The sequence below is a fragment of the Lepisosteus oculatus genome, chromosome 12 (genome assembly GCF_040954835.1).
Source record: "Lepisosteus oculatus isolate fLepOcu1 chromosome 12, fLepOcu1.hap2, whole genome shotgun sequence".
NCBI lineage: Eukaryota > Metazoa > Chordata > Actinopteri > Semionotiformes > Lepisosteidae > Lepisosteus > Lepisosteus oculatus.
The window spans coordinates 616,163-629,945 of record NC_090707.1 but is presented as its reverse complement, the minus strand read 5'-3'; the positions used below and the strand labels follow the sequence as shown (position 1 = coordinate 629,945).

The following is a 13,783-nucleotide window of genomic DNA, read 5'->3' as shown; positions in this document are numbered from 1 at the left end:
ACTCTGTTGGGCCCCTGAGCAAGGCCCTTAACCCTAACTGCTCCAGGGGCGCCGTACAATGGCAGACCCTGTGCTCTGACCCCAAGCTTCTCTCCCTGTCTCTGTGTCTGTGTCTCCATGGAGAAAAGCTGGGGTATGTGAAAAGATGCATTCCTAATGCAAGAAATTGTATAGGGCTAATAAAGAAACATTATTATTATTATTATTATTATTATTATTATTAACAATGGGTATATTCTGTACTACTTTAAAGACTCCATCAATCATTCCTATATGAAAGAAACCTGTCTTGGATTCCGATTCTATTACAACTACAGACCAATTTCTAATTTACCACTTCTGTCTGTGAGGTTTAAGAAAATGTGGTTGCAGATCAGTTACAGGCTCACATAATAGCTAATGGTTTGTTTAAATCATTCTAGTCGTGTTTGCCCTAATCATGGCAGTGAGACTGCACTTATCAGGGTTGTGAATGATTTACCCATTGGTCCAACTCCTAGGCTAAAAGTTTTCTTGTGCTCCTTGATCTTAGTATGGCTTTTGATGCAGTAAATCATTATTGCTTGCGAACCTTCAGGTCTATCAATTGACTGTTTTTAACTGGTTCCACTGATATCTGACTGGCAGTTTTGTTTTCCTTTGTCCTTATAAATCCCATCACCCCAGTCAATCACAGTGTGCCACAGTCTGGGGCCCATGGCTTCATATTAACATATTATATATGTTACTTTATTACATAAAGTATATTGGATTTTATTACATATGCAAAGATGGCATTCAGTTTCAGTTATGCAGATGATGCTCAGATTTATGTGAAAACTTCTTCCTCCTTTGGTCTCACCCTCTGTCACTTATCTCGTCTGCATGACACCATGAATTTGGTTTCTACAACTCCTTGGTCTATAGGATCCCCAACACTCTTCTCAGAAAGTTGCAATATGGCCTACTGAGTAATATATTCATTATTAGATCTTGTAACTGACTTTTAAGGCTCTAAATAATTTGGGTCCACCTTACATTTCTGAACTCCTCCGTGTTTACACTCCCTCCTGTAGCTCCAGTTGGTCGAGGCTGGTCCTCTGCTTCCTGTACCCAGCACTGAATCTACCTGTTGGTGCCTTTTCTGTCGCTGCTTCTTTGTTCTGGAATGCCTTTCCTATTAGACAAATTCTCTGACTCACTTCTGAACTTTCTAAATAAAAGTATAAATAATAATAGTAACACCTGTGACCGCATCTGAGCCTCTCGGGAGATCGGGGCTTTATTATTATTATTATTATTATTTCTACGTCATCATACATCCCTAATCACGTTTCTAACGGATTGTTTGCTTCAGTGCTTAACCCGAGTAACTATGAAATTCCTGTGTAACGCAACGGGGGCTCAGGCGGGCGCCCTTGCCGCATCAGGTCGGCCCCTGCACCGTCCGGGGCTCGAACCCGGGACTTCCGCGTCTCTCTGCAGCGACCTAGCCCCGTGAGCCAAAGAGAGATCTCTCCACAGCCCAGTAGCTGTGGTCCTGCTATCACAGGGAAGGGCGGTGACGTCACCCGCTCTGGTACGCCGGCTCTTACACAGCGCCTGTCGGCCGTAAGCGTTACACCTGTATCTTTACATTTTAACGCAGTTTTACTAGTCGTGCGCTTATTAAGAACGCTGTTGTATACGAGCCTATAATTATGTCTTACCACTGAGTCAGTAATCCGTTTCGGTACACTCTCAGTAAGAAACTTCATCCTAAATATTTCTGTTCGGTTTTAAATTATGATTATTCAGTTTTTGTTCGGATGATCTGTAGTAAAACTGAAATTACGTTGCCCTACATGCTTGAATTTCGGAGTTCACGTCTGTATAATCATCCGTTTCCGAATAGTAAAGTAATTTCTGCATTGTAACGATTATTTAGTTGTTGAGCAAGAACAGAAATCGAACACCACAACATAAAAACTTGCAAACCCTCTCCATTTTGTTTCTTGTCCGGATGTTGTACCCTCCTCATGTCTCATACAGGTTTTCATTGTAAGACACACCCACTCCACATCGGGACGCTGATTGGCCCAAAACTCGCGGGAAGGCGTCGATGTAAAAAAGCAATAGCTATGATTGGTTCCTGGTGGCGGGAACGCTAACACGTGGGAAATTGCTCTGGCGCGAAACTTTCTCGGAGCACTGGAAGTGTGGGGCTGCGTGCCTGTGTCTGAGTTTTTTATTCTTTTACTGGGCTTATAAGGGTTTTAAAGAAACATGGATCTCGCAGAACCTGCAGCGGGTGCTCCTGGACAGCAAATCAAAGACGATTTAGCAGAGAAGTGTCAGAAATTATTCCAGGATTTCTTGGAGGAGTAAGTGGTTAAGATTGAAACGCGACTTTGAAAGTGTGCTGCAGCTCCTGTAGTCTGCTAAGTATCCAGAAAAGCCTATACGGTTGTGCATTATTAACGAATACAGGACGAGTAGGAATTGGTGGGATCTTTAATCTTTCTCAAGAATAACTTTATTGATTTTTCGTGCGTTCATTAAAATCAATTTGAAATATTATTCACCCTTAATGTTGGGTTTGGGTAGTTTATCTTGCCGACATGTTTTTCCATTGTGCGTCCTGTTGTGGATCAACAGCAGTGAAGTCATATTGACTATAATTGTTAATCCAATAGTTTTGTATACAAAGAAGTTCCGTGTTGGTTAAAAGTGCCTGAGGCTTTTTGCAGTGTATTTAAATCCGTTTATGTCACGAAACCTTTAATTAAAAAGAGAAGCCAATTTCAGCCACTTCAACTCAAGGCCAGTCTGTGAAGGGGTTAAAACGCATCGCTGTAGCGTTGCTTTGTGCTGATCACTGTTCGCTGTAAGAAAGTGCGAGTTTGCGAGAGCTGTTTTTAACGTTGCACTTGTAAAGCTTTGTGTAGCGACGGTGGAGTTGCTGCCCGGCAGTGACAGGATTCCTCTACTCGTGTCGCAGGTTTCAGAACAGCGACGGCGAGGTGAAGTACCTGCGGGACGCGGAGGAGCTGATCCGGCCCGAGAGAAACACGCTGCTCGTCAGCTTTGCTGACCTGGAGCAGTTCAACCAGCAGCTGGCCACCACCGTGCAGGAAGAGTTTTACAGGTAGCCCATGAGCTGCATCGGAACTAGCACGCCGCTGCCCTGTGAGGTGTTGATTGCTGTCCGCTTCGCTTGTTTTCTCATTTTCCCTAAAATCATGTATTTTGATCTTTCAGAGTGTATCCCTATGTGTGCCGAGCTGTGAAAAATTTCGCCCGAGATCATGGAAATGTTCCAGCCAGCAAGGAGTTCTATGTGGCGATCCAGGATGTTCCCACCAGACACAAGTAAGAGGCCATGACAGCAGTGTTCTCCACGCAGGAGTGAAGGAGAAGCTGTTGGATGTCTGTGATTGGCCCAGTGCAATATGATCGCAGCTGTTACAGCTCACATAGTTTAAAGCTCACAATCCCAGTGCTGGGTTTGTTAGTTCTTTTGGTGAAATTAGTTTCAAGCCCGTGCTGTGTGTGAATTTAAGCCTTTGCCTTTGTAATGGATGTTAAGTCTGAGTGATGTTTCAGTGGTAGGCTAAAGAGGGCAAGTGGTGTGCCTGTACTGTGATGTCTGTCCTGTGCCCAGGATCCGGGAGCTGACCTCAGTGCAGATCGGGTCGCTGGTGAGGATCAGTGGACAGGTGGTGCGCACTCACCCCGTTCACCCGGAGCTGGTCAGCGGCACCTTCCTGTGCCTGGACTGCCAGACCGTGGTGAAGGATGTGGAGCAGCAGTTCAAGTACACCCAGCCCAACATCTGCCGCAACCCTGTCTGCAACAACCGGCGCCGGTTCATGCTGGACACCAACAAGTCCCGGTTCATCGACTTCCAGAAGGTGGGTTGCGGGCCTGGGACTGGGAGCTCTTCAGTTTCTATCCTGAAATGCTCATCCGCACTGTTGCTTCATGCCCCTTGGAGTTCCAGATAGGAAGCCATTGCTACCCATCACAAGTCTGTCTGTAACCTTGGTGCTGTTGTGCCTTGATAAAGGCGCCCTTGGATCAGAGGATGCAGTCCTTCCTGCTGTGCAGGAGTGAATGTTGCTCCATTTGTAACCCTGACAGTTTCTCGCTCCAGGTGCGAATCCAGGAGACACAGGCGGAGCTGCCGCGTGGAAGCATCCCTCGCAGCATGGAGGTCATCCTGCGCTCTGAGGCCGTGGAGTCGGCGCAGGCGGGGGACAAGTGCGACTTTGTGGGCACCCTGATTGTCGTCCCAGATGTGTCCCAGCTAGCCACACCAGGTACCCGGCCTCTTCTGACACTGAACGCGACCTCATGAAACACTGGGATCTTGGGTGGCATGGTTGATTTCTTTTTCGTTTCAAGTTGCTTTTAAGTTAGTGACATTGTTAAGTCATTACACTAAATGAAACCCCTGATGTTCCCCCGCTGCTATTGCAGGTGTGCGGGCGGAGACGGGTGCTCGCCCCTCTGGCTCGCAGGGCTACGAGAACGAGGGCCTGCGGGGCCTTCGAGCTCTGGGTGTGAGAGACCTGTCCTATAAGCTAGCCTTCCTGGCCTGTCACGTGGCTCCAACTAACCCCAGGGTGAGAGCGACACTTCATGGTTCTATGGTTGTTTTCTGCAGTTAGCTTGTCTTTGAAAGACAGTGTTAAGAGATTCTCTTCGTTCCAGTTTGGAGGAAAGGAGCTACGAGATGAAGAGCAGACAGCCGAGAGTATAAAGAACCAGATGTCTGTTAAGGAGTGGGAGAAAGTGTTTGAGATGAGCCAGGACAAGAACCTCTATCACAATCTCTGCACCAGCCTGTTCCCCACTATACATGGTGAGTCTTGAGGAATATATTGGGAAAAAGTAACCTTTAGAAATGTCTAAATTAAAAAACTAATTTAACCTTGTGTTAAATTAGTGCTCCACAAACCTGAGTGCTAAAAATGCATTTTGATCAGTTTTAACTTTAGCCACTCCATGCTGGCATTTGAGGTGGTGTAATTTTCTACGTGTTGAAAACGTTTATTTTGATCTGTTTGTGTTGTCAGGCAATGATGAAGTGAAGAGGGGCATCCTGTTGATGCTGTTTGGAGGAGTTCCCAAGACTACAATGGAGGGCACCTCGCTGCGAGGGGACATCAACGTGTGCGTCGTGGGCGACCCCAGTACGGCCAAGAGCCAGTTCCTCAAGTGAGTGTGGATCCCGGGGAGCCTTGTGTGGCAGGTCTGGAGTTGGAGTTGGAGGTTGGAGTGTGCCGAGCACGAAGCTCTGCCCCCTTTGGTTGTAGTTGCATAGAGCCTTGGTGCTGCCTGTGTGAAAGGAGAGCCATCTGTCAAGCGTGAGCTCTTAGCGGCTCTGTGCGTCCTCTTGCAGACACGTGGAGGAGTTCTGCCCCCGCGCGGTCTACACCAGTGGAAAGGCGTCCAGCGCAGCAGGTCTGACCGCGGCTGTGGTCCGGGACGAGGAGTCCCACGAGTTCGTCATCGAGGCGGGAGCGCTGATGCTGGCTGACAACGTAGGTTTCGGCAGCTTCCGTCTGTTTGCAGCGTATAAACACGCGTCATTAGGAATTCTGTTTTCTATAATTGGCTCACCCGATGTCAAGTGTCTGTGGTTTATGGAATAATAACACCCTTATTTGTGGGTCATGCACTTTGGCTGTGCCTGACATTTTAGAAATAACATGATGCAACATACGCCTTTATATTCTGTATTCTTATTCGTACTGGATTTGCTTTTAAATGAATTTAATTGCTGGTAAACAGCTTAAAACTCTATAAAATAATGGACATCACACCTGCCAGCTTTGGAGCTGTGATATCTGAACCCTCACACCTGTACTGTGCCAGGTGGTAATGTTCCACACCTGCTGAAACTGCAGCAGTTATGTCAATGCCAGAATAACATCATGGGAGTTACAGGAGGAGGCAAGTATATTCTCATTGTTGTAACAGAGATCTGGACAGGATTTGAACCTAGAATGGGCGGAGTGTTCTTCCTGCAAATAGCAGCCAAGTGTTCAGCCTGTGTGTGATCCTCAGGGTGTGTGCTGCATTGATGAGTTTGACAAGATGGACATGAAGGACCAGGTGGCCATCCATGAAGCCATGGAGCAGCAGACCATCTCCATTACTAAAGCTGGTGTTAAGGTGAGCAATTGCCAAAGAGATACGCAGAACAATTATTGGTTGCATTGCTGAACTCTTTCTAGTTTTATGGATTTGTAGTTTTTTCATCCCAAGAGATCCCCAAGCGCTCTACACCTAGGCCTTTTTTAGCTGTGAGATCTGATTAGATCTGGCTGCAGGTTGGAAGTACTGCTGACCCCATTATGCCTTTTCAGATGTAATTGAAGCCATTAAATCTGAAGAATGCAGCACAAATGTACTATTTTCTTGTGGCCAGCAGTATTTTCTGGCCCAGACTCAGCATATTGCACCAGTTTGTGTTCTTTTCACAGATTTCTTAAATGAAGTGTTGTTTAAGGTAATAGTATTGTAACTAAAAGTAATCTAATATTAAGTGTACAAATGGGGTCATTTTTATTTTTCTTACACAGGCCACCCTAAATGCTCGGACCTCCATCTTGGCAGCAGCAAACCCCATTGGGGGGCGCTATGACAGGTCAAAGTCCCTGAAGCAGAATGTCAATCTCACAGCACCCATCATGTCCAGATTTGACCTCTTCTTCATCCTGGTGGACGACTGCAACGAGGTGAGCAGCTGCGCTTTCCCGCCGCCATGGCAGCTGTGCACAGCGAGCTCCTGAAGAACAACAGTTGGCTGTAGGACTGGCAGTACAAGGGCTTACCTCCCCCAGTCTCTACTAGAAAACTGATTGGTGTCTGTGATGGGCTTTGTTCTGCTGAACGGCTTTCTGACTTGCTCAGGCTTTGTGCATTTCCCCAGGTCACAGATTACGCCATAGCCAGACGTATAGTGGACCTCCACTCCAGAGTGCAGGAGTCTATTGACCGCCTCTACACCTTGGAAGAGATCCGCAGATACCTGTTGTTTGCCAGGCAGTTTAAACCAAAGGTGAGTAAAAATTGCTTTTCTCCAAATTAAAAATAAACCTTAATAGTGTTATATTGAAGGACTGGTGATAAACCAGGGTTTCCCTTGCTTTTCTGCCAGATCTCTAAGGAATCGGAGGACTTCATTGTTGAGCAGTACAAGCGCCTGAGGCAGCGGGATGGTTCAGGCGTCGCCAAATCGGCCTGGAGGATCACGGTCCGGCAGCTGGAGAGCATGATCCGCCTGTCGGAGGCCATGGCCAGGATGCACTGCTGTGACGAGGTGCGTTTCCCCGAGAGCCGGGCGTCCCTCTAGGCCCCTGGGCATAGACTCGTTCAGCTCACGCAGAGAATGCCTTTCCCAGCGCGGACATGGCATGAAGAGAGCAGGCAGGCCACTACAGCAGTTATCGGCACACTTTTCCAGAGCAGGTTGCATGTTGTGTGCCTCTGCGCTGGCTCTTCTTACTGGCTGTACTGCCCTGTGCTCTGATGGGGAAACTGCAGCTGTGTTTTTTTTTCTGCCTCACAGGTGCAGCCAAAGCATGTTAAAGAAGCCTTTAGGTTGCTGAACAAGTCCGTCATCCGGGTGGAAACACCGGATGTCAATTTACAGCAGGAGGAGGAGCCTGAAGAGGAGGAGGAGGAGGTGGCCGGTGGAGTGGATGGTATGGCTCAAATGGCTAGAACACCGGCAGGCAGTTTCGCTCTTGGATTTCCGTTCAGATGAAGTTTACCGAATCAAATAATAAACTCAACCTGTGTTTTAATTTATGCCCTATTGCTTTTTAATAACTGAAGTAGTTGAACTGAGACCAGACTGTGCACACCGCAGAAACTGAAGCCCCACTGATGTTGTGGCTCAGCCAGCCAGACTAGGATGTGTTGGTTTCCCCAGGTCACGCTGTGCTGGCGGGTGTTAACGGTGAAGTGAACGGAGTCGCTGGCCATGCTGACGATGGAATGGACACTGCTGCCGGGAAGCCCCATTTGCGACTGTCTTTCACAGAGTACCGTCGAATTTCCAACCTCATCGTCCTCCATCTGAGAAAGGCAGAGGAAGGTCAGCACTGCTCCGCTGTTAAAACCCTTCATTTCTTTTTAAATACTGCTTCCTTCCTTAACGAGGAGGGAGGAGGCAAATTGTTTAATAGGCAACATCTGATTTTTTTTCCCTCCGTTTTATTGCAGATGATGACGAATCTGGGCTGAAGAAAAGTGCAGTTATTAACTGGTACTTGAAGGAGATAGAATCTGAAATTGATTCTGAAGAAGAGCTTATTAATAAGAAGAAAATAATTGAAAAAGTCATTCACAGGCTTGTTCATTATGTAAGTTTATTTTTTTAGTGCTTTTGCAATTGGGTTAGGATTTGTTTAACTCGATCTTAAATTAATGGTCGGCTTGTCTGATCATTTCTGATGAGGAAGCTGGTTCTTCGTCTTTGGCATTTTGTTAGCAGAGATTTTTTTTTTCTCCAGTGAAATTCCACCATGACGTTCTTATGATTTAGACCTGCTCCTTGTTCAGGGCAGTGACTTGTTTTAAATTCAATCACTTGCTTTTGCAGGACCATATTCTCATCGAGTTATCGCAGAGCGCACTGAAGGGCTCCCAGACAGCGTCAGAACCTGAGGAGGCGTTTTTGGTTGTTAACCCCAACTATACACTGGAGGACTAAACTGGAGAGAATACGTCAGTCTCAGTATTGTCAGACATTAGAGAGAACATGAAAGTGCTGAAGAAACAGTTTAAATTCAGATGATTTTTGGTTGGAGTTTAAAATTCTTGTTGAAAGTGATGGGTAGAGTTGTGGTTTTTGTTTTTTGCTTTGATTTCTGCAAAGCATTGCTGTTAATAATGCATTCAACACAGTCTTTTCCCATTTAAAAGTATTTATCCTTACTTGAGGATCTTGGCTTATTGTTTTGTAGAGCAGATTACACCTGAAACTGCTTTAAATTTAGTGACAGGTTAATGTCATTCCAGTGTCTCATTTTACCTGTTTTATGCACATTGTATATAACCTATCATTCAATCTGTACTTTTTTATTGTTTTTTTATATTTTTAGATTTCTGTTAAAGACTGCAAATCTATAACAGTTGTGTCTAACAGTGCAAAATAGCTTTACATTTTGTTTAGTTCTTTTAGATAATTTAAAAACTTGGCTGTTTCTTGTGTGTGACATAATTTTTAATGAATTGTCTTCTCGTATCTGAAGTGTAATGTCCTGTTTTTTTCCGCCATTTAGTTTCAATGGACAGAAAACTGTATTTGAATGTGCAGTTTCCCAACTTGTAAGTGTTCAACCCTAAACACTGCTGCCCTGTGCTTACTGAACTTATAGGCATATATCAGATTTATTTTCAGGAAAAGTATTGATCAATTGATGCATGCAGTCGGTAGCTTCGTTGAGTTGAAATTTAAATACAGCATTCATATGGCACAAGGCTGAGCAGATCTGCTCATACTGCATCTGTATGTCTAGTGTACCCTGTAATTGTCATGATGTCGCTATAATTTTGTTTCCTGGTTAAAACGCTGAAGACTAGTGTTTACAGAAGGCCCGAGCTACTTTTCACTAGTCCTTAAGGGTTTATAGGTGACGCTGATCGATCGTTAAAGCACATTGTCGTCCTGCGGTTTACTCATGTATATGTGGGTACGTTTTTTTCAGTCGATTGTTAAAGCAGACTTCCAACTCGTTTAGCAGTCCACGTATATTCTGGGCAGCATGTTAATATTTTTATATTCATTTTTTATTTATTTAAAGCAATTATGCTAAGTAGTGACAATACAATTCTATCATTGTATACCGAGTGCATTGACCATGCACAACCTAGTGAAGACTCGGAACAGCTGTTTTAAATGATCGGGAGTTTTCGGTAACAGCGCAGCTCCCGGTAACACCTGCCCCATTTATTGACACAGCTTTGCACTCACACCTGTGTTTTTGTTCTCTTTTCAGCAGGGAATAAACCTATTGTTCCTTTGCAGCCTACGCATGCTGACGCAGCTCCCCACCTGAACTAGTTCTAGACTAGCTTGATAATCTTTCATTTTAAGGAGCTTTACAGACTAAATTGCAGAGAAGTAAGACTGTACAGCTGCCCCAGAAAAATATAGATGTGAATTATTGGCTTCTTTTAAGTAGCCTAAACTTAACCTAGAACAGCAGCAGGTTCAGGTACGGGTTTGTTTGAGGCAAAACTTGAGCGAAGCTGACGGGCGACACGTTCAGCACTTGCGCCTGCGTGCTGCGATCAGGACTCAGTCCCGGAAGACAGGCGGAGTGCGGAAGAGCGGTGCTTTCTGGGAAGTTATACATTAAAGATGGCGGCGACCATTGGACGGATGAGTATTCGCCTCAGAGCTGCTGGAGGTTAGTTGGAAGGTCTATTGCAACATGAAGTTTTCAAAAGAAGGGGTCATTCGGTACATTTTGTTTGGTTGCTGGCATCTAAGTGATACAAGGGTCTTATCCAGACGTTTTTAGAAGCCAGGATTTAGCTTGGGCAGCATAGTCAGCTTAAAGAGTCAATGAACTTACTTTGCCATGAAATTCACACACGAATAATTTAACTGTTTTTTTAACATAAGGTAGTCTTGAGTTTAAGTCATTAGCAACCCAAAGGAAGGAGTTTCCACTTCTGCACTGGCAAGAGTTATCTTGAAAGGAAACAGCGGTCCTAACTTCTCCGACCTGTTATTAAATCTCGGAAACAAAATTAATTTACGGGATCGCAAACATTTTATAATTTACAAATCAAGCACAAAATCGTAAAGCGTGTGAAAGTACTTTACGGTCTCCATTTTTTTTCAAACCACTAGTCTCGCCACGGACGAAAACAAGAGCTCATGCAAGTTGCTATTTGAAGCGGTGAATCCTGCTCATTAACTTGAACTTGAACTTTATTGCTATATGTAACCGGTACATATAACTGGTACAATGGAATTCCTTCAGAAAGTCTCTCGATTGTTAAAGTGTAAAAACTCAAAGTGCAGACTGCATCAAGACAATATACAAACAGTAGGCAATGTACAAGTAAACATTACAGACGTGTAAACGATGACTCGAGATGTGCAATACACAAGAAATTATAATAAGGTAGATGGTGTAGGTGTGGTCCGAGGGGCATTGCTAAATGTGTTCGCTAGTCGCACTGCTTGTGGGTAGAAGCTATTGAAGAATCTGGTGGTAAGTGTCTGTATGCTCATGTGTCTCTTGCCTGAGGGCAGTGGGGTGAAGAGCTCATGGCCAGGATGGTGACTATCATCTGTAATGGCCAGAATTCTACCACGGCAGCGGTCCTCATAGAGCTGTTTAATCTTGGTGAGACCACAGCTGGTGATCTTCTGGGCCACATTCACCATTCTCTGCAGTGCCTTTCTCTCTCGAGAAGAGGTGTTGCCATACCACATGGTGATCCCGTTGGTGAGGACTCTCTCGATGGTGCAGCGGTAGAAGTTCACCAACACAGGTACTGGCATCCCCCATCGCTTGAGGTACCTCAGGAAATAAAGGTGCTGCTGAGTCTTCTTCAAGATAATGTCCACGCTCACTGTCCAGGTTAGGTAATTAGAAATGTGAATTCTCAAAAACCTAAAGCTGGTGACTTTTTCCACTTCCATCCCATCAATACTGAGTGGGCTGTGAGTGTGCAGCCTGTGTCTCCGAAAGTCCACTATTAGCTATTGTGTTTTATTCACATTCAGGTCCAGGATATTGCTATGACACCACCTCAGCAGCTGTACCACCTCACCCCTGTAAGTGGTCTCGTCATCATCAATGATCAGGCCTATTACAGTGGTGTCATCTGCAAACCTAATGATGTGGTTGCTGCTGTGTCTTGCTGTGCACTCGTGAGTGAACAGGGAGTACAACCTTGGACTCAGCAGCCTTATGGCATGTACAGCTCAATAAGCACATGTAGATGCCTTTCATTTTATTTTCAGGCGCATGTAAACTCTTCACAAAGAAGATTCTCCAGAGACCTCTGCTCTCGGCACCAGCTGTTTCCATGCCGAGTCCCGCTCTCGTCCTGCAGACCTGGAAGCACTTCCATTGTCATCATGGAAGTACGCTGAGGTGTTCCAGAACAGATCCCGGAATGCCAGTGCACGGCCAGCCGGAGTACATTCCCAAACGCAAGGCCAAGAACCCCATGATGAAAGTTGGGCTCGCCTGGTAATAACTTGCATTATTGTGGAAGCTCTGCAAAGCTTTTTGAGACAACTCTTGTTTTTCTTCTACATGTACATGTGGTGTAGCGGATAAGCTTTGTCAAAATCGTTATTAGGTTTGACGTGTCCCTGTTTGTTTTTAATTTATGTGCAAACGGTTTGGAGTTTCCTCCTTTGGCAATTTGCACTTCATATATAAATAGCATGAAGTGCAGTGAAGCTGTGCTTATAGACTATTGCTGTGTGGTCTGATGGCTTCCTTTCATTTGTAAGCTTTTTACGTTCTGAAGTTTGATCTTTCAAACTACTGGTTATTTAATATAATCAATTTCATATATTGTGCATGCTTTGAATCATACATTGATTTCTTTCATTGTTGTGTTGATAATTTCAATCTTAATTATATGACGAAGCTTTCAGCAGTGCCTTGCCCCTTTAGACTAGTGCTACAAAACAGTTAAACAACAAATGCATTATTGTTTTTCTACTTAAGGAAAATTGCAGATCTTTTAAATCTGTCATTCTATAAAATGAGATGGAGATCTTTAATAAAAGCAGATAATGAGGAAAGATGGAATGTTTTCAGTTTCTGAAATGCATTGGCATTTACACACATTTCTCTTTGCTTTATTTTTAGGATCATTGGCTTGCCATCGGGTATAATCACATTTCTCCTTGCAAAGAGAGAAGTAGATAAGAACCGCTTAAAACAACTGAAAATTCGGCAGAGGATGAAGGCTGCAAACGAAGGAGACTATGACAGTGAAAGATACAAAACAGCCCAGAAAACTCAATAACCACCAACACAGTTTGAACACTGTTACAAGTGTTATAGCCCCTTCCTCCTCAATACATACTGAACTTGTTTTCAAAAAGCTAATTTCTTACTGTTCAAAAACCTTTACAATAACCACACTACCACTATTGTAGAACCCTGTCTATGAGAGCTAATTAATCACACCTCAAAAATGGACAAAGTATTAAACTTTCCTAATGTGACTACTATATCAAACCTTTAGTAACCACCCTTCAAACTACCTGTGAAGGACAGGTGTTTTCCCAGACATGACACACAATGCAGTTAATGCTGTGTTGAAGTGTAAGCGTTTTTGGTTACAGAAACTAAAAAAGAAATGTGGAGTTTCTTTTCACAGTATGAAACAGATATCATTGAATTTCTAAACTCTGAAAACTTATCTGATGGGAATAGTATGTGTGAGATGCAGAGGTTAAGGTAATGTGCTTGTGACAGTATCAAGGGTTCATGGTTCAGATGCTGGTTGTGCCACAGACTGTTCCGAGCAAGTTACTGAACCTCAGTGGGGTCTACTCTTTGGTGAGGCGTTAAAAACAGGGTTGCCTTATTGTATACAGGTCTGTAGAGTTTGTTGCTGCCTAATTTTTCACACAGTCTCTGCACTGCTTTGAATAAATGTCTGTTAAATATCTTGGTATTATATATTTTTCTTGGGGAAAAAAATGGGATGGAAAAATCAATAATGCATTTTTACAAATATTTATTAAAATGATAGGGTTTAAGAATTCATTACGATTTCTTATATATAATTGTTTCTATTTTAATTAGGACAA

At 44.1% G+C, this 13,783-nt stretch overlaps 2 protein-coding genes across 2 annotated transcripts; both read left to right on the top strand.

Annotated features, from left to right (window-relative positions):
• Positions 1–2,132: 2,132 nt before the first annotated feature.
• On the top strand, positions 2,133–9,223 carry mcm6 (minichromosome maintenance complex component 6). Its single transcript, XM_015358524.2, has 17 exons — positions 2,133–2,342; positions 2,960–3,106; positions 3,220–3,330; positions 3,623–3,872; positions 4,115–4,280; positions 4,441–4,586; positions 4,675–4,825; positions 5,040–5,181; positions 5,366–5,507; positions 6,034–6,141; positions 6,552–6,707; positions 6,902–7,030; positions 7,130–7,291; positions 7,541–7,676; positions 7,907–8,071; positions 8,200–8,339; positions 8,579–9,223. Exons 1-17 carry the CDS (start codon positions 2,245–2,247, stop codon positions 8,687–8,689), a joined length of 2,460 nt encoding a protein of 819 aa, XP_015214010.1. The 5' UTR covers positions 2,133–2,244; the 3' UTR covers positions 8,690–9,223.
• Positions 9,224–10,062: 839 nt separating this feature from the next.
• On the top strand, positions 10,063–13,639 carry LOC138241993 (uncharacterized). Its single transcript, XM_069196534.1, has 3 exons — positions 10,063–10,391; positions 11,966–12,197; positions 12,831–13,639. The coding sequence occupies exons 1-3, from the start codon at positions 10,343–10,345 to the stop codon at positions 12,988–12,990; spliced, it is 441 nt and encodes a 146-aa protein (XP_069052635.1). The 5' UTR covers positions 10,063–10,342; the 3' UTR covers positions 12,991–13,639.
• Positions 13,640–13,783: the final 144 nt, after the last annotated feature.